Source organism: Miniopterus schreibersii (assembly GCF_964146895.1).
Source record: "Miniopterus schreibersii genome assembly, chromosome: 2".
Taxonomy (NCBI): domain Eukaryota; kingdom Metazoa; phylum Chordata; class Mammalia; order Chiroptera; family Miniopteridae; genus Miniopterus; species Miniopterus schreibersii.
The window spans coordinates 106137932-106164363 of NC_138102.1; the positions used below are offsets into that span (position 1 = coordinate 106137932).

Here is a 26432-nt window from a genome sequence, read left to right on the forward strand (position 1 = left end):
TTTAACTTGCCTCTGAGGCCCTTCATCATCTTTGACCTCTTATGTTCCTGTCCCTCCCTTTTCCAATAATGCCCTAATCTTATCTCCTACTACTTCCTTTCTTGTTTGCGTCACTTTGCAACCCTCTTCCTTTTTACTGTTCATACACACCAGAAATGTTTCTGCTTAGTGCCTTCACACTGTTCTTCACTCTGCTTTTAGTTCTCTTTCCCTGATACATAGGTGTCTTGTTCCCTCACTTCTTTCAAGTCTTTTTCATGTGTCATATTCTTGTAGAGGCCTTCTCTGACAGTCCTTTATAAAATTGCAACCTTCTTACGCTTCTCCTTTGTTTTTTTCTTAGCCCAGTCACCTCCAGATATTCTAATTTACTTACTTTATTGTCTATCTCCTTTTCCAACCCCATTAGAATGTATGCTAGTCTATAATGCCAGGGATTTTTTTCATTGCTATATTTCTTGTGCTTAGAACAATTCCCAACCCATAGTAGGTATGCAATAAATACTTGTAAGTAAGTATATAATATGATAGGCTGAAGGCAGATGGCAGCAAAGAGTAACCTTGATGGATGCAGGGGAAGCTGTTCTTAAGGAGCACAAAAGAATTTGCCCTTGATTTAATGTAATTCGTATGTGTTACATTTTCTGTAGTGTTTCATATTCATTCCAACACATTCCTTGTATCTGAATGGCTTTTTCTATAGCAATTTACTTTGGGTTTTAAATTATTGTACATTTTTTATCTACCATTTTATCAGAAACATTTCTTAGAGACATTGATCAGTGAATCTTCACCTGTCATTGGGTCACTGACACCCATAAAAAATTTGGTAAAAGCTTAGGGATCCTTTTTTAAAAAAAGAAAAACATACACAAAATTTTGAATCAGTTTCAAAGGGTTTATTGTCTCCTAAGCCAGGTTAAATGCCCTTGTTCCTTATCTTAAGCTTTTTGAGATAGAGGATTCTGTTTTATCAGTGAACTTAATATTTTAGTGTGAGGAACTTACTGAATGTTTAAAATATTTAATACTTGTAAGACTGGAGGAATTACAACTTGGGGAGTTGAATCTTTGGGCCATTAACCATAGAGCTAAAAACCTAATTTGGAGGTGATCACCATTGCAGGTGGAATCCGTCAAACATAGTATTCTGGGATTGCTTGGGTGAGACTTATAAAGAGATTAGAAGCCCCTTTGATATCAGAATAACTTAATTTTTCTTATATCTCAATATTATTTTACATCAGGCAGAGCCCTGATTGTGGGAGGACTCGGACCAAACTGACAGTGGAAGAATTGAAAGCCTTTGTCCAACAACTTTTTAGTCTTCCATGTGTCATCAGCCAAGCTCGACAAGTAAAGGTGGAGTATTACATTCTTTAATTGGGTAATAATATCCTTTGTAGTATGGGCTACAATTTTGGGTAAACAGAATAGTGTGTCTAAACTAGTTTTTTGTTCTGTTTCTTTCCTTTCTCATGTAAGTGCTGTTATTTAAAGGTTTTTTAGTAGGCAGTAAGGATCTCTTGGTTTCATTTTTAGCCTGTAATTCCCACTTTACAATTCTGGAATTAAGGCTAGTTTAGATTTTTTTTCTGTATTAATTTTAGGCCAGAAGCCCTGTTTAACTTAGATGTAACTAAAATGCAAGGAATTAGTTAAAATAATTGGCATGTATCAGTGAGTTATTAGTTCATGAGGTTTTAAAAATACAGAGCTCTGACATTACTAGGACCTGTTGGTTTAATGAATATGTAAAATCAAATAGTATATATCAAATATATTAACCTGCACAGTTAGTAATCTTTTGGTAGTTTGTGATGTGGTTTTTTTGTGTATTTTTTGTTAATCTTCACCTGAGGATATTTTTTCCATTGTTCTTTTAGAGAGAGTGGAAGAGAGAGAGAGGGGGATAGAGAGAGAGAGAGAGAGAGAGAAGCCTCAATGTGAGAGAGACACATCGATTGGTTGCCTCTTGCATGCTCTCCCACCTGCAACCCAGGTACATGCCCTTGACCGGGAATTGAACCTCAGACCCTTTGGTGCATGGGCTAATGCTCTAAGCACTGAGCCACACTGGCCAGGGTTCAGCCCTTTTTTACTCTTGGTCCTGATATCTTCTTATTTGTCCAGTGACATTAGATATCACGTATATTCAGTTGAGTCCCAAATCTTCAACTCTTAACTGCTGTTCTTCTTTTCTGTAGACTTGAATATCCAGTTGTATATTCTTCTTTCCTTTTGGAAGACTAAAATTCATCTTAAAATTTTTTTAATAAATCAAAATTCTTGATTCCTTTATTTCCCTTATACCCCACATTCAATCTCTAAATAAGTGCTACTATTATCTCCAAAATGTATCCCAAAGTAAATCATTTGTCATCAACTCCATTGCTTAAACTACTCTCTAAACCACTAGAATCTGTCCTTTAGATTACTGCAACAGCCTCTTAACTGATTTACCTTCTAGTCTTGTCCCTGACAGTTTATTTTTCATTTAGTGGCCGTAGTGATCATGTAAAATATAAATCAAATCATATCACTTCCTTGTGATTAAAGTCCTCCAATGATTCCCCAAAGCCATTAGAATGAAATCCAAACTCATAATCTACAAGGCACTATGTAATCTCACTTCTGCTTATTATTTAGCTGCGTTTATTCTTCATCCACTTTGGAGCAGGACTCCAAGCTCATTTCTCTTTAAAAGCTTTTGCAATTATTATTTGCCCTGCCTGAACTGCTCTTTTCCCGGCTCTTCATAAGGTTCCCATACCTACCTTCTCGTTTTTGTTATGGTTCATCTGTCTTTCAGATGACCATTGCAAAGTAATATGCTGCTCACCTGTGTTGCCCTGTTTTATTTTCATAGCACTTTAAAAAATTCTAGCATTTTATTCATGTATTCAGTGACTGGCCACTTATATTGAAATGCATGTTCTTGGAAGACAAGGATTTTATATGTTTTGTTAATGCTGTATGCCTAGAACAGTGCCTGCATTTAGGTCAGAAGTCATTACATATGTTTTAATCATATTTTGAAAGTAGGACTATGTAAGTAATTAAAGAGAAGCATATTTGTGCCCTTAACTATCATGTCTATTTGGTGCTATTGTGGTGAGATTACTAGATGGTCTAGAATTTGATAATTTTGTCTATCAAAACTGTGTCTATTCTATTGCCTATTAGATATGTATATTACATACTCATTTTTTATCTTTTAAATTAATTTTTAATTTTTATTCTTTTTACCTTTTCAGAATCTGCTGGATGATGTGGAAGAGTTTCATGAACGTGCTCAAGAGGCCATGATGGATGAAACCCCAGATTCTTCTAAACTCCAGATGTTGATAGACATGGGCTGTAGTCTGTATGTGGAGCTACCTGAATTAGCCCGACTAAAGCAAGAGCTACAGCAGGCTCGATGGTTGGATGAAGTAAGACTGACTCTATCAGATCCACAACAAGTCACTTTGGATGTCATGAAGAAATTGATAGACTCTGGAGTGGGGTTGGCTCCCCACCATGCTGTGGAGAAAGCAATGGCTGAACTACAGGAACTCCTTACAGTCTCTGAGCGATGGGAAGAAAAGGCTAAGGCCTGCCTACAGGCAAGGTGAACAAATATATTGGTGATTGTTGCCTCTTTAATAACTAAGCCAGATAGTAGAGTGGGAGGAGGTCTATTTCATTAAACATCTTGTGCCTTCCTTGACCAGTCACTAAGTTATCAAATGAGTCTACATATATACAGTTTGAAATACTGTGTGCATATTATATGCAGAGTACTTTGTTAGGTACTTTAAATGATACAAAGTAGTATTTTGTTTATAGTCTTCCATTACTGACATAGTTAGGAGCTAAGAAATATAAAGCTCATTGCAGTGTGTTATTAACTGAGGGTACAGAAAAGGAATTCAAAATAGGAGAGATCAGTGTTAGCTTGTATGGCCAGAAGAGAATCTTGAGAGAAATATAAGAATTTGGGTATAGCCTTGAAAAATGAGTAGGATTGAAGTGGAAGAGGAGGCAAGAGAAATGTCATAAGCTAAGTTAAAGATATGTGACAAAAGTTAAATGGGCTTTTTTGGAGTGATGGGTTTATGCAGGAAGGTAGTGGGAGATAAAAATCAGACATAAGAATGTTAAGCAGATGCAATAGCGTCGGCACTCCATTGGATTTGTGAGATCTAAGTAAAGCATATTTGACTGTATGTCAGCTAATTTGACTGTAATGTTCTTTATGAAAGTCTTTTTTCAGTAGCTAGGATTAATATTTATATAATTCCTGTTGTGAGGATGAGAAAATGGGGATGCTTAGAGAGATCACAGTTATTAAATAACACAGCTCAAATTAAAAAAAATACATGTTTTTATTGATTTTAGAGAGAGAAGAAGGGAGAGGGAGGGAGAGAGAAACATCAGTGTGAGAGCAAGACATCAAGCAGCTGCCTCTTGCACAGCCCCTACTGGGGATTGAGCCTGCAACTTGGGCATGCGCCCTGACCGAGAATTGAACCAGTGACCTCTTGGTGCATGGGTCAATGCTTAACCACTGAGCAACACTGGCCACGCAAGACAGCTCAAATTTAAAGCCTTTTCCACTTTACTCCAAAGTCTCCATGAGCTTAACTACTATGCCAGCCCACTTATTTTGAATGGATTTGATAGAAAAGTTCTTTGATGATTTAATTAACATAGTTCTGCTCAGCCAAAAAAGGTTCCATGTATATTGGATATTTTGCTCTCCCGGTGCTATGGAGAATGCAAACTATATTTATTTATAGCTTTTCCTGTCTAAAATATTCCTGTGCCTTTAGAGTCATGACACTTCAGGAGGTGGGAGCATATTAAATGGGAAAAACTAACTTTGGAATTCAAAACTATGATTTGGTACGTCTGATGCAACTGACCATAGTCAAGTGAATGAAATTTGTTTGTAGTAATGTTTGAAAACTTTTCCCCCCATTTTTCTGCATTTAGTCACCAAGTTTTGGTGATTTTGCCTCCAAAATGTCTTCCATATCTTTTTTCTTCAACTCCGTTGTCATTGACCTAGTTATAGTACTCTTATATTTTCTCTTGATCTTCACAATTCAATAAGTATTTAAAGAGTACCTACTACACTCCAGGCACTAATTTGAAGTGCTTTGGAGACAGTAGAATAAAAGACACACAGGGTCCCTGCTCTAAAACAGAACCAACATTCTAGTGTGGAGAGACAGTTGAGTAGTGAAGGGGTGAATGAATTTCAAATATATAGTGTCATGAAGAAAATAAAATTGGTAAAGAAGTAGGGGGTGATGGGGTTGGTGAGAATGGTGGGAACTAGAGTCTTCCCTTTTCTAATTACTGTCAAAGTTACTTTTCTGAAACACGTTCTTAATATTCTTCATTTCTTAGTATTGGTTAAGTACTGATCTTTTTTTTCTTAATTTTTAAAAAAAGTTTATTAATTTTTAGAGAGAAGGGAAAGGAGAGAGAAAGAAACATCGATTTGTTGTTCCACTTATTTATGCATTCATTGGTTGATTCTTGTATGTGCCTTGACTACAACCTTGGCATATCAGGACGACACTCTGACCAACTGAGCTACCTGGCCAGGGCCTGACCATATTTTTCTTAATATCCTTCTTTGCCTTTTGGCTTCTGGTTCTGCCTCTTAAATAATGACTTTCCTCGATATCCTGCCTAGACCTCTTCTTCTTATCTATAACATAGATTTTTTTAATAGATATCATTTGCCTGTTAGACAATTCCATTGAATGTTCCTCAAATTCTCATATCCAAAATTGGACACATTAATTCCTTCCCATAATCTCTTCCTTGGTTCCTTTTTTCTTTGAATTGTACCATCTTTCACTCATTTGAACAAGCCTGTACTTTGGATATTAACTTTGATTCCTCCTTTCTGTTTTCTTACTATCAAACTCAGTGAACTACCAAGTCATGCTGATTCAATTTCCTCAATTTCTCACTTTCATTCTTTTTCATTGGGTTGCTATCATAGTTGATCTGGATCATAGCAACATGTCCTGTCTATGAGCCCACCCTTCTCTAATCCATTTTCCAGACGGCAGCTTGTATTTTTCTAAAATACAGGTGTGACTGTTTGACTCCCTTCCTTAAAGCCCTTCACTGTTTCCCATTCCCCTCGGGATGAAGTTCAGATCCCTTAACCTGATTTATAAGGCCAGCTGTAATGTAATCTAGCCCCTTACTTTAATATCTCACCTCATACCTTGCCATTTTTCCACTTGCATTCTAACATAGTGATCACCCCTGCCCCCCCCCCCAGTTCCTCAAACTTGCTATATTCTTTCTTATCTCTGGACCTTTGCACCTTTTGTTCTCCTATGGAACTGCCTTCCTCTATGCTCATCTCCTGTGGTACACCTCCACCACCCCTACCCTCCCTCTGGCCCCAGCTTCTCTGACTAACTCCTAGTCAGAAAGGATAAGAAAGCTTAGGAATTCTTTCTTCACCTACCAAGTCAATTAGGCCCTCCTAGTATATATCTTGATGCATCTTTATTTTCCTCTATCATTGCACTTAATAGAGCATCTAACTCCTTATTTATAATCCCCTCCTCCACAAGATTAATAAGTTTCATAAGGCAAGGACACTGTCACTCTTATGCATTAATAATCTCCAGTATCACCCGGCCGACACGGCTCAGCAGTTGAGCATCAACCTATGATCCAAGAGATCTTGATACGATTCCTGATCAGGGCACATGCCTGATTGTGGGCTTGGTCCCCAGTAGGGGGCATGCAGGAGGCAGCTGATCAGTGACTCTCATCATTGATGTTTCTCTCTCTCTCTCTCTCCCTCTCCCTTCCTCTTTGAAATCAATAGAGATATATTTAAAAATAATAATAATCTCCAGGACATAGCACAATGCCTAACATATAGGATTCATGGATGGTGATAAAACTTTTCCCATCCTCAGTAGCTTCCCATTGCTTACATAGTTAAATTCATGGCTTTTAAGATCTCTTAATCTGTATACATCTTTCTTTTCTGCCAAATCCCCCTACTTCTTGCTCTTACTCCCTCCCCCAGTCTTCACACCATCCCTGATCTTAAACTAGACTACCAACTCATTTTTTAAATGTTTCTCTATGTTCATTATATTCCTATTTGTTTTTTTCTTTAACCTTTCACTTGACAAAAATCACACTTCTTTAAGGCCTAGCTCAAAGCCCTTCTCAACGCCCCTAGGCAGAACTAATCACTACCTCGTGAATTATTCTTAATTCCCAGTACATGCTTATTTTGTATTCTGATTAGTTGAGGATAAAGGTCTGTTTTATTCATCTTTGTATAACTAAATGCTAATGAATTTAGTTGACTTGGTGTAACTAGGTGTTAAAGAATGTAGTTGAATTAAATGTACATGGTCAATATGAATGGATTTCTAGACTGTTGCTTTCTATGTTGCTGTCTAATATGCATCTCCGACAATTTCAGATATTGTGGAGAACTCAAGTAGAGGCAATTTAGTGTAGTGAAAAGAGCATGGGATTGAGCATGGAATTGAGACAGTATTTCAGGTATACCATTTACTACGTGACTTTAGGGAAAATAAATGATCTTTAAATTAAAGTTATTTGTAAAATGGAAGAAAAGATAATAGCTGTTTTGGCTCCCTTATAGGATTGTGGTAAGAATTAAATGAAATCATGTATATGAAAATTCTCTACACATTCTAAAATGTTATGTAAATGTTGGTAGTTTGATTTTCCCTCATGCATGTCGTATTTTTTGTGTTTTCTTAGACCTCGGCACAGCGTGGCTAGTTTAGAAAGCATTGTAAACGAAGCTAAGAACATTCCAGCCTTTCTACCCAATGTACTGTCCCTGAAAGAAGCCATACAGAAGGCTCGAGAATGGACAACTAAAGTGGAAGCTATTCAGGTAAGGAGCCTTTTGAATTCTCACCATTTGGATAATGCTGTTTCACAGATGAATCCTTTAAGCCTTTAATTTTTTAGAATAGAATAAGCATAATAAAAAACTACAGTACTGCCCTGGCTGGTTTGGCTCAGTGATTGGAGCATCGGCCCTTGGACTGAAGGGTCCCGGGTTTGATTCCAGCCAGGGGTATGTACCTCTGTTGCAAGCTCAGTCCCCAGCCTTGGTCAGGGCATGGGCAGGAGGCAACCAATTGGTGTGTGTCTCTCACATTGATGTTTCTTTCTCTCTCTCTCTCCCTCTCCCCCCTCCCCCCCCCACTCTCTCTGAAAAAGCAATGGAAAAATATCGTCTGGTGAGGATTAGAAAAAAAAAATTACAGTACTTAAAATTCACTTGTTCTTTCATATGATTTTATAATTCAAAATAGATATTACCTATTTAAACATTACTTGTTTCTATTGACTCCCTGCTGTAAAAGATTACCTAATGAATTAAGTCCCAGAAATAAAAGTATGCTTGAATACATATTTCTTCTGAATTATACAAACCATTAGCAGCATTCACAGTACTTAGTATATAAGTCCTCTTTATTACAGAGGTATACTCAAAGGAAAAGGAAACCAACTTTCTTCTACTGAACTGCTGCACTAAGAGAGAACATATTCTAGGTGTCAAGTTCTAATGACTTTTTTACTTACTTTTCGGTAGACTCTTTTCTGGGACCTTCTTAGCTGGCTTTCTCTCTATGCTGTATGCTGTTTTTAAAATTATCTCTTTCATCAGGACACCTTCCTTGTTTCATCTTTGACCTATTTCAGGCAATTTGTTGTCCTCAAGTACCGGATAATCTTTAGTTGGCTGTTTATGATTGAAGGACTTAGTCAGCAAGTACAGGTAGTTGTCTTGTGTTCCCTCTAATTTTGAAGAACTTTTCCTCCACCAAGCCCTTCAGTTCAGCAGGTTGACTGACTTGTAGACACTTAAGTAAGTGGGCAGCTTCTGTTCACATGCATGCTCTTTTTTAGGATACATAGTTTGGAAATAGGCTCTGCCTAGGTTTAGCCAGAAGGTATTCTGTAGTCCAGTGGCTATAGTTGAGTACAGAGGGATTAGTAGTAAATGCAGTATTTCTTGACCCTTTCTGTATCTAGGCTTGCTTTTCTCTTTCAATTAGCTGTCAATTCTTATTCTAACACCATAGTGATTTAATTATACCATTATAATATCTCAGGATGAGAACCTTATTACTCTTTCCAAAAGTTTCTTGCGAGTTTATTTTTCCACATTTCAGTATAACTTTCAAAATGAATTTGTAGGCAAATGAGTCAGTTAATACATGGGAAATAACCTTTTAATGAAATTTAGTATTTAGCACATATTACTATGCCTTTCCTTCATAGCCTCTGAATAGCAGTCAATGTTATGGAGATATGTACAGTTTCTTACAGGAATACTAATGTGTTTATCTGTTAGATTCATCCAATCTAAGATAACACTCTGAATTAATGTCTACAGGCTGCCAGCTCACTTCAGGTGTTCTTACCAAGACCTTGGAATGAATTACTTGTTAACTCTCTCACCTGTAATGATTTAATTATTTAGTGAATTTAAAACCGTATATAAGTTCTAAAAACAATGACTTCATTACATGGAAATGTTGAAACGTGTCTAAACACACATCATATGTGTTTGTATAACATAAAATGGAGGTGGTTATCAGAATGAAAACATTGTTTTGTAGTTGTTCAAAAAGTTGTGAAAGACTTTGAAACAGGCAAAAGAAATTACTGGATATCCTTTCAGTGGAATACCGGATGTTGTCTAGTGGACCCCCTCCACAGTTATCTAATTCTAGGACTATATGCCTTAGATTTTCTTTGATGAAGCTATTTAACAACTCTGTCAATTATTTAAAAATGATAGTGATAGAAATGAATTATGTTCATAGAGAAGCAATTAAATTTGTCTTCACATTTGGAACAGTTGATTTCCACACTGTAGAAAAGGTAATTCCATTGTCCTGTATTCTATTAACATTTGTTTCCATCCATTAGCAAATTCCTTTTCTCATTTCTAATTGCATATATATGTCTATTCTTACATTGTCCTTTGAACTGATTTTTACATCTTATTGGTTCCCTCATTAACTAATAAAATTAAAATCTTTTGACAGCATGAATTTACACAGACTTAAAATTAAATTTATTGAGGTGACACTAGCTAATAACATCATTTTCAAGTGTACAATTCTATATATCATCTGTATTTTATATTTGCACAAACTTTTTAAAAAGAACATTAGTAACTCTTATTAATTCAAGAGATATAATTAGGGTTAAAGAATAATATTTAGTAAAAAAATTCACTTTAAACTCTTCATAAGGTATTCTGATAATATATTGCCAGACTCTAAAAGTGAATGCAAATTGTGTAAGGATGTACTTTTGTTTTTTAGAGTGGCAGCAACTATGCTTACTTGGAGCAGCTGGAGAGCTTATCTGCTAAAGGGCGCCCTATCCCTGTGCGTCTTGATGCATTGCCCCAAGTAGAATCACAGGTAGCAGCAGCACGGGCATGGAGAGAACGGACGGGGCGGACCTTTCTTAAGAAGAATTCTAGCCATACATTGTTACAGGTAAAGAGTAGTTTACATTATGAATACATATTTCAACACCCTCATCAGAAGTAGGTAGTAGTATTATTGGTGAGGGTCCTTTTCACTTTATCTGGTCATGATTATACAAGTGATTGCTATTAGGTAATATTAAATGTTGACCAGAAATCTAGAGTCTCTGGCAAACTTATTTCTTTTTCATCCTGTGCTATGTCCAGAAAAAGCAATCAGCTTGGATTTTGTCTCTGTTGTTAATGGACTCTCACTGAAAGAGCTCCTTTCTCAGAAGCACAAATTTAAATACTTATTACCCTTTCATTTTGAGCATTTAAACATAGTAGTTGGTAAAGCTGGCAGCTTGGTTCCATCTAAAGATGGTACTAGCTTCCTCCTACAACCACATTAAATCACAGCTAAACTACAGAACAGTCATCATTCAGAACCGTGTGAAATCCAGTTGAATGGAAGTCCTACAATTAGGGAATAAAAGCAGCAGCCACATCAAGATTGTTAGTGGGGCGGAGATGTGGAACAGGCTGGTCCCACACCCATGTATGGCAGATAAAAATCAGGAGGGATATCTCGACTGTGGAGGTTCCCCCTAAGGGACAAGAGGTCCCAGCACACACTAGGCTCCCCAGCCCAAGTTCCAATGCCAGGAAGAGAAACCCCCATAACTTTTTGCTATAAAAACCAGCGGGGATTGAGGCTGAGGGAGATAGAGACTGCAGGAGTCCCAGGCATTTCCTCTTAAAGGGCCCCATGTAAGGACTAACTCAGACTCACTGCCTCTGGCCTTCAGCCTGAGGACAATTGCTTAAAAGTACCAGAAACATATGGGGAGGAACTGAACTGTCCAGCATCAGAGCAAGAGCTGGGGCAGGGTAGCTTTCTTTCAGACTGAAGTGCTGGCAGAGGCCACTGTTCCTTTGATAAGCCCTCCCCTCACAGCCTCTAGGTTGGTACCATATCTGAGACTACATCAACCTGGCTCACACTGTTTGCCCCACCCTGGTGATTCCTTGAGACCCTGCCCACCCAACTTTTGGGCTCACCCAAGCGATTTCTTTCTCCTTTTTAAAAAATGTTTTTATTCATTTTTAGAGAGAGAAGAAGGGAAAGGGATAGAGAGAAACATCGATTGGCTGCCTCCTGCATGCCCCCTACTAGGGATTGAGCCCTCAACCCGGGCATGTGCCCTGAACCTGACTGGGAATCAAACCATGACCTCTTGGTTCCTGGGCTGATGCTTAACCACTGAGCCACACAGGCTGGGCTGTTTCTCTTTTTAAAAAATAAATTGATTGCTTGATTGATTTTAGAGAGAGAAACATTGATTTGTTGTTCCACTTGTTTATGCATTTATTGGTTGATTCTTGTATGTACCCTGACCACGAATCTAACCTGCAACTTTGGCGTACCAGGATCATGCTCGAACCAACTGAGCTACCCAGCCAGGGCCCAAGCTGTTTCCAGTGGCCTTTCCATATAAATGGCCTGTTTTGGCTCATGCTTCAGATTTTCCTAAAATCTCTCAAAACAAGCATCATCTGGCCTCAGGTAGCCTGGCCCTAGGCCTGACACTAGTAGCAGCTGGTCTTGGGTCACAGCTTGGTCTTACAGGGGCACCTCCAAACTCAGCATAAGTAGCAGCCATCTGCAGATTGCTTTGTAGCTCATGCCTGGTGGCCCTGGGAAGAGCACAGGTGGTGGCTGACCTTGGCCTGCATCTCCCTGGAGGTCCCAGAGGCAGTGCACCCAGTGGACAGCTTCAGACCATGTCAAAGTACTACCCAAACACCTCCACAAGTGACACACTCAAGGAGGGGCACTCAGCGTGTACCAGAGCCCTACTGAAGTAAGTCCTGCTCCCTGGAGTTGACCCCTGCACGGCTGATCCTCCATGGTGGTCGGAGGTTGGTGGCCAGTGATTACAGCCTGTCCTTGTAGTTGATCAGCCTAGGGGTAAATCCTTCCCATTGATGTGCCAGTAGCAATCAAAGTTCAACTACTACAGAGAGTGTACATAGTCTACATGAAGGTGCACCTCAAGTGCCCAGCTTGGGTGATAGGGTGGCTGTGTCACTTGACCCTAGAGGACACCTACTATATTAGGCAACTCTACCAAGCCTGGGAGATATGAGCAGCTCTACCTAAAACAGAAACAAAATAGGGAGGATGCCAAAATAAGGAGAGAATGAAACGTCCTAAATGAAAGAACAGAACAAAACTCCAGATAAAGAACTAAACCAAACAGAGACTAGCATTCTACTAAATGCATATTTCAAAACCCTGGTTATACAGATACTCATTAAACTTAGTGAAAACCTCCATGGCATATAAAAGGAACAGTCAGAAATGAAGGATACACTAACTGAAATGAATAATTTATAAGCAATCAACAATAGAGTAAATGAAGCCGAGAATCAAACCAGCGATTTAGAATATAAGGAAATTAAAAACACCCAATCAGAACAGCAACAAAAAAAAGTCCACAAAATGAGGATAGTGTAAGGAGCCTCTGGGACAACTTCAAGCATACCAACGTTACCATCATTGGTTTGTCAGAAGGAGAAGAGAGAGAGCAAAAAATGGAAAACCTATTTAAAAACATGACAGAAAACTTTTGTAATTTGGTGAAGTAAGTAGGTAGATACAAGTCTAAGAAGCACAGAGAGTCCCAAACAAAATGAACCCAAAGAGGCCTATACCAGGACACATCACAATTTAAATGGAAAAGCTTAAAGACAAAGAATACTAAAATTAGCAAGAGAATAGCAGTTGGTTATCTACAAGGGAGTCGATTTCTCAACAGAAACTTTGCAGGCCAGGAGGGATTGGCAAGAAATACTCCAAGTGATGGAAAGCAAGAACCTACAACCAAGTTTACTGTACCCAGCAAAGCTAACATTTTAATCAAAGGACTGATAAAGAGCATCTCACAAGAAAAAGCTAAATGAGTTCATCAACACCAAACCAGGATTATATGAAATGTTAAAGGGTCTTCTTTAAGAAAAAGGAAAAAAAGATAAAAAATATGAACAATAAAATGGCAATAAATATATTTCTATCAACATTTGAATCTAAAAAACAAAATGAATGAGCTGAACAGAAACAGACTCAGACACAGAGAACATTTTGATAGTTGCTAGATGGGAGGGATGTTGGGAGAATGGGTTGAAAAGGTGAAGGCATTAAGAAGTACAAATTGGTGGTTACAGAATAGTGAAGGGGATATAAAGTACAGCATAGGGAATATAGTCAATAATATTCCAATAACTGTATGGTGTCAGATGTGTACGAGATTTATTGGAATAATCACTTAGTTATATCTAACTACTGGGGTGTACACCTGAAACTAATATAATGTATGTCAATTGTAATTGAAAATAAAATAAAAATAAATAAGTGATTTATTTATTGGGATTACTGGGTTAGAATTTAATAGCATTTTGTGATGCTTAATACTATTGTGCTTTTCAAAGGTATTATATCAGCTTACTGATAACAGCTGCAGTTTAAAATATCTCCCTTCCCTTATTAGCATTCAATAGTATAGTGAGTGCTCAATAAAATGCTTTAGCTAATAGGGCATAGGCTTTGGAATATGATAGTTTCATGTTTGAGAACTGGCTTCCTAATTGACTGACCCTGTGTACTTGGGCAAGTTGTTTCCTTTCTGAGCCTGTTTCCCTTGTTTATAAAATACAGATAATACCTACTTCAGAGAGTTGAGTTAGATAATGTGTGTTAAGTCCTTAAGAAGGTGCCTAGGAGACTTGGTGAGTAATCAATAAATGGTTCCTGTTAATATTTTCAGTTTTAAGATTTTTTTTTAAACCAGAGCTCAGTATTTGGTTTTATTTTTGTAGGTGCTAAGTCCCCGAACTGACATTGGTATATATGGGAGTGGTAAAAACAGAAGGAAAAAAGTAAAAGAACTAATAGAAAAAGAAAAAGAAAAGGATTTGGACCTTGAGCCTCTGAGTGATCTGGAGGAAGGATTGGAGGAAACCAGAGATACAGCCATGGTGGTAAGAAATTATGATATATATCTTGACTTTGCATGAATACAAAATTCTATGAAGCACATTCACTGTTTCATCCTTAATTATTTTAATTTTTCTGTATTTTCTTTGACTTTATTTCAGATATTTTTTAATATTTATAATCAAAGTATATAAAAAGTTTACTATTCTGTTCTCTTCCTGAAATCGTCTTTTTCATGTCTCTGTTCTATATTGTTGTTTTAATAGTTGTCTAATATTCTATCAAATTTTTTATAATTTGCTGAACATTTTTCTGATATTGAACATTTGGTTGTTACTACTTAGTGTTTGCTATTATGGATACTAATAAAGTGAACTTCTTTGTATAGCCTTTTCCTTTTTCAAGTTATTTTCCAACACTTGACTCTTGGGAATGGGATTACTGGGTTAGAATTTAATAGCATTTTGTGATGCTTAATACTATTGTGCTTTTCAAAGGTATTATATTAGCTTACTGATACCAGCTGCAGTTTAAAATATCTCCCTTCCCTTATTAGCATTCAATAGTATAGTGAGTGCTCAATAAAATGCTTTAACTAATTGGAATTATGGTGTTTTTGTTTTTGTTTTTTGAAAGTAGGAAGAATGTGTTAAGATTACTAGGAGTCTGAGGAAATAGAGGAAAAAATAAAAATGAATTTGGGCATTGTGTAATAGTAAGCCAAGTTACGTATGGCTGTTTCTGCCTACAAATGATCCTGTTTTTTTGTTTTTTAGTTTTATTTTTCAATTACACTTTACATTCAACATTATTTTATACTAGTTTCCGGTGTACAGCATAGTGGTTGCATAATCATATACTTTACCAAGTGTTCCCCCAGTATTTCAGGTACCCACCTGGCACCGTACATAGTTATTATAATATTGTTGACAAATGACCCTGTTTCAAGGGCATTGAAATGATTTCTCATTAGGGAACCTGCCTAAAAGGTCAGTTTTGCCAGGCAAAGTATTCTACTGATGAAATTATCAAATATAGTAACACTTTGCCCATTTCACAGACAAGGAATGTTTGCATGGAAGCTCTCAGCCTGCCCCACATTTTAGGAAATGATTGACAACTGATTTTTTTTAAAGGACAATGTTTTGTCACCATGAAGCCACAACTTGGAGATGATCCTTTAAAGGCCTTGAGGATTTGGTATTTTTGGAGTATTTTGCAGTGACTCCTTTCTATTAAATGTTTTTTGTGTACAGGTGGCAGTTTTCAAAGAACGGGAGCAAAAAGAGATTGAAGCCATGCATTCCCTCAGAGCAGCCAATCTAGCCAAGATGACAATGGTGGACCGCATAGAAGAAGTAAAATTTTGCATTTGCCGCAAGACAGCCAGCGGATTTATGCTGCAGTGTGAGCTCTGTAAAGACTGGTTCCATAACAGCTGTGTTCCGCTGCCTAAGTCAAGTTCCCAGAAAAAAGGATCTAGCTGGCAGGCTAAAGAAGTAAAATTCCTGTGCCCTCTTTGTATGCGGTCTCGAAGGCCGAGGCTAGAGACTATTCTGTCACTCCTAGTATCCCTTCAGAAGTTGCCTGTACGGTTGCCTGAAGGAGAAGCCCTTCAGTGTTTGACAGAACGTGCTATGAGTTGGCAGGATAGAGCCCGGCAGGCCCTAGCCACAGATGAACTGTCTTCTGCCCTGGCCAAACTGTCTGTCTTGAGCCAGCGTATGGTGGAGCAGGCAGCTCGAGAAAAAACTGAAAAGATCATCAGTGCAGAACTCCAAAAAGCAGCTGCCAATCCAGACTTACAGGCAAGTTTAGGATTTTCTAAGATTTCATGAGATAATATTTGTGAATGTATAAATAGTAAATCAACTCTATCTTATCAGTTGATTAGAAAGGCAATAGTAAGTTGTCAGCAGTTATATTATCCATAAAGTCTTCTTTCTATATACACCCATAGGATTTTCTTTGGATATATACCTTGGTCATTTTAGTGAAAAATTACCTGGAAATATCATTCAGGTGGACCCTGTTATCATAGGCAGGTAATTTGCTCTTGTACTAACTGGTGAACTCTGTTAGCCACTTTGCAAGTTCATTACATCTTGGTAGTCATAATCGCATATTACCCATATTTATTTAATGTGTATCTGTTCATCCTGGAATTATTTGTTGTTTAGGGACATTTACCTAGTTTCCAGCAGTCTGCTTTTAACCGGGTGGTGAGCAGCGTATCTTCTTCCCCTCGACAAACAATGGATTATGATGACGAAGAAACAGATTCTGATGAAGACATTCGGGAGACATATGGCTATGACATGAAGGTAATTACATGGCCAGGTCTGTGGGTACATACCTGATCACTTGGTTTGTTTAAGAAGTTGTTTAATACTGATATTTGAGGCCTGAGAGTGGAAGAGAAAGCTAGTAATCTATTTATCTTGAGTTTATGGTGATAGCATTTTTTTTCAAAGCTCCAAAAATATAGATTGATGAAATAATTTTTATTAAAGGGTAGAATTTTTAAACTTTCTTTTTCTCACCTTGTAACTCCCTATGGCTTAGAGGGACCGGCAAAATTATGCAGTTAGTTACTGAAAGCTGTCATGACTGATTGCGTATTTTTTTTAGTTGTTAGTCTTGATTTCAGATCCTTGCTTTTCATTTCTTTGAATACTTGATGCCATTCCCTTCGGACCTGTAGTTTCTGATGAGAAATCAGCTAACAACCTTATAGGAGCTCCTTTGTAAATAACAAGTTGCTTTTTTCTTGCTGCCTTTAAGATTCTCTCTTATCTTGAATTTTTGGCATTTTAATTATGATGTGTCTGGGTGTGGGCTTCTTTGGGTCCTTCTTGCTTGGGACTCTGTGCCTCCTGAATTCGTGCATCTTTTTTCTTCACCAAGTTAGGGAAGTTTTCTGCCACTATTTCTTCAAACAGGTTCTCTATCCCTTGGTCACTTTCTTCATCTTCTGGTGTTTCTGTGATGCGAATATTGTATGTTTCATATTGTTGTCCCACAGCTACCCCTCCTGTTTTTTGTTTTTATTCTTTTTTCATCTCTGACTGAGCAGTTTTTTCTACCCTGTCTTCTAAGTCACTGATTCGATCCTCAGCATCCACTAATCTGCTGTTTATCCTTTCCAGTGTATTCTTTATTTCTGCTATGTCATTCTTAATTTTCTTCATAGTTTCCATTTCTTTTCTCATGCTGTTGAGTATCTTTACAATCATTATTCTAAACCCTATATCTGATAGGTTCCTTATTTCCATTTCATTTATCTCTTCTGGAGAGTTCTTTTGTTCTTTCATTTGGGGTTTGTTTTTATTGCCCCATTTTGGCTGCCAGTTTGGGTTTGTTTCTACATATTAGATGGATCTGCTAGGAATCCCAGTCTTTTTGGAGGGTCTCTGGTGCAGGACAATGTCAGATGTTTCTGACTGGCCAAGTACCCTGTTTGGAGCTTTCTGCACTCCACAGCTCATGGCTCCCTCTGCTGGGGCAGGGTACATTTGGACAGGACCAAGATGTGCACCAAGGTTGCTTTTCCAAGCCCTGGGTCCAGAAGCAGATCAGGCAAAGACTCAAAACATCCAGAGATCCACCTTTGCCTACAGGCTGATTGTTATTCTCAGTCTCTTAATGAGCCTTGGGCTGTAGACCACAGCAAGGTGTAAACTCCACAGGGTGGGTCGAGAGGTTTTCCAACAGAGTGTGGCAGTTGCTTCCCCACAGGCAAAAGCTGTCTGGATGGTAAAGATCTGCCTGAGAAAGATGTTCTCTGCCATTTGGGGAAATGACTCAACACAGGAATCCGAGCTCTATCCCCATAGTCCCCAACCCTGCATTCTTCTCACACAGCTCTAGTTCACTCTACCCTCCCTGTGCCGGAGAGTAAGGTGAGGGGCTGCACATGAAAGTTTGTGTGTTGGCTCTTTAAGAGGATGCCTGCATTTCCAGCCGTCTCCAGCAAGCAGAAAATGCTGCTGCTTTTTTTTCACAACCAGATGTTATGTGGGCCCCTTTCTCAGTTCTGGTGCTTTGGGCTTGGGAGCCCAGCTTGGGATTTAGATTCCAGAGTTCTCTGGGTATCCCCCACAGCTAAAATATCCCTCTGGACCTTCAGCTGCTGTCTGTGGAAGCCCAGCGAGCCCTCTTGCTCCTCGACACTTCCTACCAGCCTCTATACAGTCTTCACTTTATTTCCTTGTTTATGAGGTTATTCTCCAGCTAGTCTTTTGTTGATTATTCAGGATGGTTTTTCTCTTATTTTAGTTATAATTCCAGTTTGGTCCTGGGAGAGTGTCAGTTTAGCTTCCACTTAATCTGCTGCCTTCTTGGAATCTCCTTAGAAGTTCGTGCTCTTTTGTATTCAAGACCTAGGGTGCAATCTTTTCCATGCCCCTTAACTATTTTTGTGTGTGTATTTTCAGCATGCAAATCAGGGATGTAAACTCATTCTTAGAGCAATGAATATCATCAGTATTAAATTTTCAGGATATAAAATTAAAACCATCCATCATAGATGCTTATAAATTATTTGCTGAAAATATTTTTTTCAAGATAAAAATGGATCCAGAGGCCCTGGCTGGGTGGTTCAGCTCTTTGGAGCACCGTCCTGTACACCAAAAAGGTGGTGGGTTCGGTTCCTAGTTAGGGCCCATATCTAGGTTGTGAGTTCAATACTTAGTTCTGAGGCACTCTCGGGAGACAACAGATCAGTGCTCCCCCCCCCCCCCGCCTTCTCTTTCTCCCTCTCACTGTCCCTTTCTCTTCCTCTCAAATCAATAAACATGTCCTCGGATGAGGATTTTTTAAAAAATGATCCCAGGGAATGTTTTAATGAGGGGCTTTGTAGTTACATGAAATAAAGACTTGAGAAAAGTTGAAATTTGAATTATCCTGTTAAAATAAGGTTCTAAGCACCTTTTTACCCTGAAGTTAATGACTATCTTTGTTTGTAAAGTTATATAGGATGACCAGGAGCAGTTGAAAGGAAATACAGCCCATGCCACGTATAAGTTAGTTAGCTAATACTAGAATTGCCTGTGTGCCATAGCTTAGCGTCCTCCAATACTTGGCTTATCTTTCTAACACATTAATAATCAACCACTACTATAGAATTGCTAAACAGGATGCAGATTTGGAAGCAGATTTGTAACCCATATAAACAGAACATCACAGGTATTACATGATTTCAGGGTTAGGGATCAAAACTATGGTTTGATACGGTTGTATGCAGTAGTCCTTTTTTGCAAAATTTATGTGGGAGTTTTAGCCTACAGTTTCTTCTTTGGTCAGGGTATTGGCAAGGTGAAAAATAAAATTATAGATTTTATGTTGTTAGCATTGTGTTTGACAGCTTAGAAAAGCGGAAGAATGGTGGCAAGACTTAGGTGGTAATTCAAAGTAAAAGTTACCTTGATGTGGGTATTTTTGCATTAACAAAAATTTTACTTTTGAGTATTTTCCCATAGAGCAAAGACTTACTATAATGGAAATTATATTTGCCAATTTATTTGCAATTGGCTTGGTGAATTTTCCTTTTGTGTGATGTCCCCAATTATGGACCATGAATTTATCCCTAAAATAGGTTGAATTTAATGTCTTTGCTTGAAGAAGAGCCCCGTACTGGTTTAGGTAGAAGAGGGCATAATTATATAGAAAAAGAAAATCGGTTATTTGATCTTAGTTATTGTAGCATTTAAATATTTAAAACAGACGGTTTGTGCTTCACATTGTTTACTTCATTTTGCATGTAATACTCTGTGATCACTGCTAAAATATTCTGAGCAGCAATTCAAGAAAATTATTACTTAGGAAAATATATATTTAATGAAGCAGTCCATCACAGATCTTTTGTGATTGTGTCTGGAATACCCTTTCACGTATTTATATAATTATTTCCTTTTAAGGCATATTGTTTACCTTTATTGAAACTGTTTATTCATATTAAAGTTTATATTTTCCAAATGCATATATGTGCAGAATTCCACATCAGAAAGGAGGGTATAAAATAATAGTAATTATTATCTCCCAGAAAGTACTTGTTTATTTTAGAGGAAGGCAAGTTAAGCACTTAGATTCTTTTATTTTTTTCTTCTCATCCTTGTTAATACCTGGGTGGCTTGAGCTTTAGTGGAAATAGAGTAGATTTTTGCCCTAGACTTTAGTCTGACCTAATACCAGATAAGATGGAGTGATAAATCTATATATAAAACACATTTCTAACTGAGAGGCTATTCCATATTTGCCATTAGTGGGACTGAACTATAATTTTCCTCCTTAGGGAGAGTAATTTGTTTAAGCTTGTTGTTTATCAACCTTTTACTTTCAAGTTATCTGTGTCTTTATATTTAAAATGTGTCTCTTGAGATAACATGTAATAGGGCCCTTGTCTGTATTCTGCATATATATGTAATTTTAAAATAAATATTTGAGTCTTATTTTTGTGTGTATATTTTTTTAAAGTAATATTAAGATCTTTTAATTGAGAGTGTGTAGTTCATTTACATTTAATGTAATTGTTGACATGGTTGGGTTTAAGTTGGCCATCTTGCTATTTATTTTTTATTAAGTTCTTTTGTTTTTTGTTTTTCTGTTGCTATTTTCCTGACTTCTTTTGTGTTAATTGAATTAAAAAATGTTTTATTTCATTTTTTATTAGTTTCTTATACCTTTTTTATTTTTATTTTTCAATGATTCCTCTAGGGCTTACAATGTATTTTTTTAAATAATTTTTTTTGTTTAATTTATCCTTATTGTTGAAAGTATTACAGATATTCTCCTTTTCCCCCACTGATCCTCTCCACCCTGCATCCCCCATTATAGGCCTTCACCACACTATTGTCTATGTAACAATGCATCTTTAATTTACCAAAGTCAATATTATACCTCTTCACATTTTGTACTTCACTTGGGGAAGTAATTTTTAAAAAATTTTCTTTTTACTTATTATTACTTTCCTCCATTATCTTCTGTTCACCACCTTTTCCATTTTGAAAGCCTAACAAAGTTTCCTGCATGAGTTACAATGAAATGAGTAGAATCAAGGTCAGAAAAGACAATTCCAGTTCTAGTCAGTGAGAAGCAGCATCTGGAACTAAAGTAGGAAAGTACAGAACTTAAATTCTTGAATAGGGAAGAAGACAATGAACTGCTATTCCTAAATTTTCAGTGAGTGGCATTGTCTTCCAGAATCCTATTATAAAACGTTTTAAGTGTCCTGTTTAATTAAGGATAATCTCATGATAGCAGATTTTCCTTTCGTACAACCTACAAGGAGAATCAGGTGTTATATTAGTCGTTAAGCATTTGTCTCTCTTCTACTAACTCACTCTTTTATAATAGTCTTTGTGTTGCTGGGGGTAGAACTCTATACCAGGGGTTTGTAAACTTTTTCTGTAAAGTAATAAATATATCAACATATTAATGTATATTAAGATATAATAATAATTTTGCAGAGTAAATATTTTAGGCTTTGAGAGCCACATGTGGTCTCTATTGCATATTCCTCTTTTTTTTCTAACCACTCTTTAAAAATGTGAAAACTATTTTTAGCTTATATTTCATACAAAAAACAGCCTGCCAGCTGGATTTGGTCCACAGGTTGTAGTGTGCCAATCTCTGCTCTACCTATTTGTCCTTTGCCTGCTGCCTCCCTTCTGCCAATAGAGGACATTGGAGAAAATTAAATGGTCTGAACAATGAGAAGGGACTTGATCTTTCCTGTTATATTTTCCATTCCAGTCACAATCTGAACTGCATGCTTTTTTATTTTTTACCCTGGCAGTGGCAACTGTTTCTAGTTTCTAATTTTTTTTTTGACATCCCAAAAACCAACCAACCACATCATGTTCCATTGGAGACAGCAGAACTAACTGGCTAGTGCTTCTTACTCAGAGATTTGAATCCCAATTCTCCAGTACCCCTCCTCTGAGTTTTTAGGTTGTAATAACTCCACTTCATCCCTTTGTTACCTCAAGCCCTTGGGATGACAACTCTTTCTTGCAATTATCTTGGTGTTACCTTTTTGCCTTTTAGGCCTTTAATGTATAGGGTAGGGCAAAAGTAGGTTTATAGTTGTGAGTACACGAAGCAGTTTATTCTTGTATTATTATTTATTGATTATTGTCTTTTCAGTACAACTGTAAACAACTACAAACAACTGTAAACCTACTTTTGCCCCACCCTGTACATTTAACCAGTTCATTTTATTAAATTCTCCTTGTTGAAATACCTGTGATTTCTGTCTTTCTGATTCCACTGTGACCATTAAAGCTGTACATACGAGTTTATGGAAATTAACCACAGGGGAGAACCATCTGAGATCTAATCATAACTGTAAGAATTATATAATTTGAATATTGTCAGTCAGGCTCTTCATTGTATTAAGTAAGAGCAATTGGTAAGCTTCTAGGTTTGAAAACCTTTAGAGAGGATTAAATGATTTGTATCCTTAAGATGTCACATCTAAACCTTTCTTCCCCTCCTAAGCCCATTTTATTTTTTTTCAAAGTATCAGAGTTCCTTAACTTCTTTTGGGTATAGGAGTTTTTATGAGTTATAAACTATACAGTAAATTACTTAATATTATTTTCTTGTAGCTTTATTATCTCTGGATTATTTTTGAGCTTTTTACTCTTTCCGTTTTGGCTTGAAATTGGGGTCATTACTGTCCCCCCCCCCCAGTGGACATTTCCTATCTTATTTAATGTTATATATTTAATTTTAAAGTAGTATTTTTAGAATGTATTAGAAGTTTTAACCTGAAAGCCTGCATTTAGATCGTTGTCATAGGATAAGTTAAGTGGTTCTAATTTTGAATACCCCTCTTTGTTTCTTCTTCAGGACACAGCCAGTGTAAAGTCCTCCAGTAGTCTGGAACCCAATCTTTTTTGTGATGAAGAGATTCCCATCAAGTCTGAGGAGGTTGTCACTCACATGTGGACAGCACCTTCATTCTGTGCAGAACATGCTTATTCTTCTGCTTCTAAGAGTTGTTCTCAAGGTATTACCCTTTAAAACAGTGTGGAGAAGATAAGCCTGAAACCAGTGAGAAAAAAACCATTGTATTAATCAAGACTGTGAATTCCTCTTAAATACATAACTTTGGCATGAAATTTTATTAGAACCTAAAAATGCAATTTTGGTTAGGAGAAGCCAGTCCCTGTTTTCATTTACTGTCATTAGGTGATAATCTGAAAACTTACATAGAATTATTGAATCCTAGTTAGAAGAACGTTAGAGGCTATCTAGTCCTATCTCTCTTTAAAAAAAATAGTCTTTATTGATTTCAAGAGATAGGAAGGGAGAAGGAGAGAGAGAGAAAAAAACATCAATAATGAATCATTGATTGCCTCCTGCACCCCCCCAACTGGGGATCGAGCTCCCAACCTGGACATGTGCCCTGACCGGGAATCGAACGATGATCTCCTGAATCATAGGTCAATGCTCAACCTTTTAGCCATGTCGGCTGGGCCCTGTCTCTCATTTTTATAAAATCTCTGATAACGAGTCATTTAGTCTTTTTTTTTATTCATTACCAGTTGTTAAGGAACTTGCTGCTTTTTAAGAATATTCATTCTAGCCCTAGCCTGTTTGGTTCAGTGGTTAGAGCGTTGGCCTGTGGACTGAACGGTCCCACATTTGATTCCAGCCAGGAGCATGTGCCTCGGTTGCAAGCTCGACCCCTAGCCCTGGTAGAGGTGAGTGCAGGAGGCAACCAGTGATGTATCTCTCTCACATTGATGTTTCTCTACCCTACCCCCCACCCACCACTCTCCCACTCTGAAAAGCAATGGAAAAAATATCCTCGGTTGAGGATTAAAAGAAAAGAATATTCTAGTTTCAGGAAGCCTAAGTCACACTGCTTTAGGTTATACCTCTGAAAAATGAAAGGTGTTCATCTCTTCATAGTAAAAATTCAGAATTTTGCCGGACAGTGTATTACAATTCACCTTTGAACAATGTGGAGGTTAGGGTCACTGACTCACCTTGCAGTGGAAAATTAGCATATAACTTAAGTGAGCCCTGTGCATACACAGATTCCCAGTCTTGGATCAAAAATACAGTTGACCTGCTCTAGCTGGGGTGGCTCAGGGGTTAGAGCGTTTGCCTGAGCACTGAAGGGTCACGGGTTGGTTTCCCCATCAAGGGCACGTACCTGTGTTGCAGATTTGATCCCTGGCCCTGGTTGCATGTGTCTCTCACATAGATGTTTCTCTCTCTCTCTCTCACTCTCACTCTCTCACTCTCTCATCTTCCTCCCACCCTCCTTTCCACTCTCTCTAAAAATCAATGGAAAAAATATCCTCTGGTGAGGATTAACAACAACAAAATACAGTTGATCCTTGAATGAGGCAGATTTAATACACTTATACACAAGTTTTAAAAATCTCCACTTAAGTAGACACACAGTTATCCACATAAAAGTGGACCATGACCCCTGCAGTTTAAACCACTTTGTTCAAGGGTCAACTGTGTTTGTTATTTGCTCATTAGAAAAATAACCACTTATGTAGGGCAGGTATATGTTTAATCTGTTGGTGTCCTCTAAACGGGAGAGAGCATGGATTAAGAGATTCTTTTCTATTCCCCTTCTTTAATCGCAGGTAAATAAATAATACAGAACCAATTTTCTACTCTAAACCAATATTTTAGAATGGGCCTTAGAATTCTAGATCTTTTTGTTCTGTATTTGTTTTTAATTTCATTTTCACTTTCATAATGATGCAGTCAATTCGAATGTGTAAAGTATTTGAGGAGAAAGAACCATTCCTCTAAATATTTACTTTGGAAATATTACATTTCTTTTCATAATTTTCATTTTGTTTTGTATCATATTTTTTTGGAAAGGTTCTAGCACTCCAAGGAAACAACCTCGGAAGAGCCCTTTGGTGCCCCGAAGTTTGGAACCTCCAGTGTTGGAGTTGTCACCTGGAGCTAAAGCCCAACTGGAAGAACTTATGATGATTGGAGATCTCCTGGAAGTATCTCTAGATGAGACTCAACACATATGGCGGATTTTGCAGGCCACACACCCACCCTCTGAAGACAGATTCCTGCATATCATGGAGGTATGGATTTAAAGCTTATTCAAACAGTGGTTATAAAACTATTTAGAAGGCCCAAGTTTCTTGGAGGTACCATAAATGCTGGCAAGTGGAGATGGCTGAGTGGGTAGTATTCTGGCTGTCCTCCTTTCTGATTAAGCCAAAGTAATTCTACTTTATGGTTTTCTTTATCGAGATTTTATGTGATGTATAATTTTGGGGAAAATAGACCATTTCTGCTTAAAAGAAATGGGGTTACTGAAAATTACCAATTTAGAACAGCTTTCTTAGCCAAACTCCCACCATTCAAAGGCCCAAAAGTTAGGCAGGGGAAAATATAATGGCTAAAAAAGCAACAACTACCCAAGTCTTGCCTCATGCTGCCTACTTTCCTAAAATCTCTAAATCAAGGAGCATCTGGCCTTGTTGTGTCCTGTACCTTATGGTAAGTGGCCCCAGCCCCAACACTAGTGGCAGCCAGCCTTGGTTTACAGCTTGCCCTACTCTAGCCACTTTCAAAATCACAAGTAGCAGCCATCTGTAGATCACTTTGTAGCTCATGCTGGGTGGCCCTGGGCAGGACACAGATGGTGGCCGACCTTGGCTTGCACCTCCTGGGAGGCCCCAAAGCCAGCACATCCAGTGAACAGCTTCAGACCATGGCAAAGCACCACTCAACCATCTCCATGAGCAACACACTCAAGGGGTGCACTCAGCAGACACCAGAGTCCTGCTCAAGTGAGTCCAGCTCCGTGGGGTCAGCTACTGCACAGCATGTCCCCCATTATGATTGTGGATAGTCCTTGCATCCAATTGGCCTGGGGGGAAATTCCTCCCATTGCCAAACAGCAAT

At 37.8% G+C, this 26432-nt stretch overlaps 1 protein-coding gene across 2 annotated transcripts in view; it reads left to right on the top strand.

The window, feature by feature from the left end:
• The window catches only part of KDM5A (lysine demethylase 5A), an 82032-nt gene that overhangs the window by 42714 nt on the left and 12886 nt on the right, over positions 1-26432 (top strand). For both annotated transcript variants that reach the window (XM_081129371.1, XM_081129372.1), the window contains 9 exons: positions 1248-1362; positions 3258-3613; positions 7780-7918; positions 10374-10553; positions 14405-14566; positions 15779-16330; positions 16703-16846; positions 23376-23535; positions 25383-25603. In XM_081129371.1, coding sequence (XP_080985497.1) covers positions 1248-1362; positions 3258-3613; positions 7780-7918; positions 10374-10553; positions 14405-14566; positions 15779-16330; positions 16703-16846; positions 23376-23535; positions 25383-25603 — 2029 coding nt within the window. The remainder of the gene's footprint in view (positions 1-1247; positions 1363-3257; positions 3614-7779; positions 7919-10373; positions 10554-14404; positions 14567-15778; positions 16331-16702; positions 16847-23375; positions 23536-25382; positions 25604-26432) is intronic.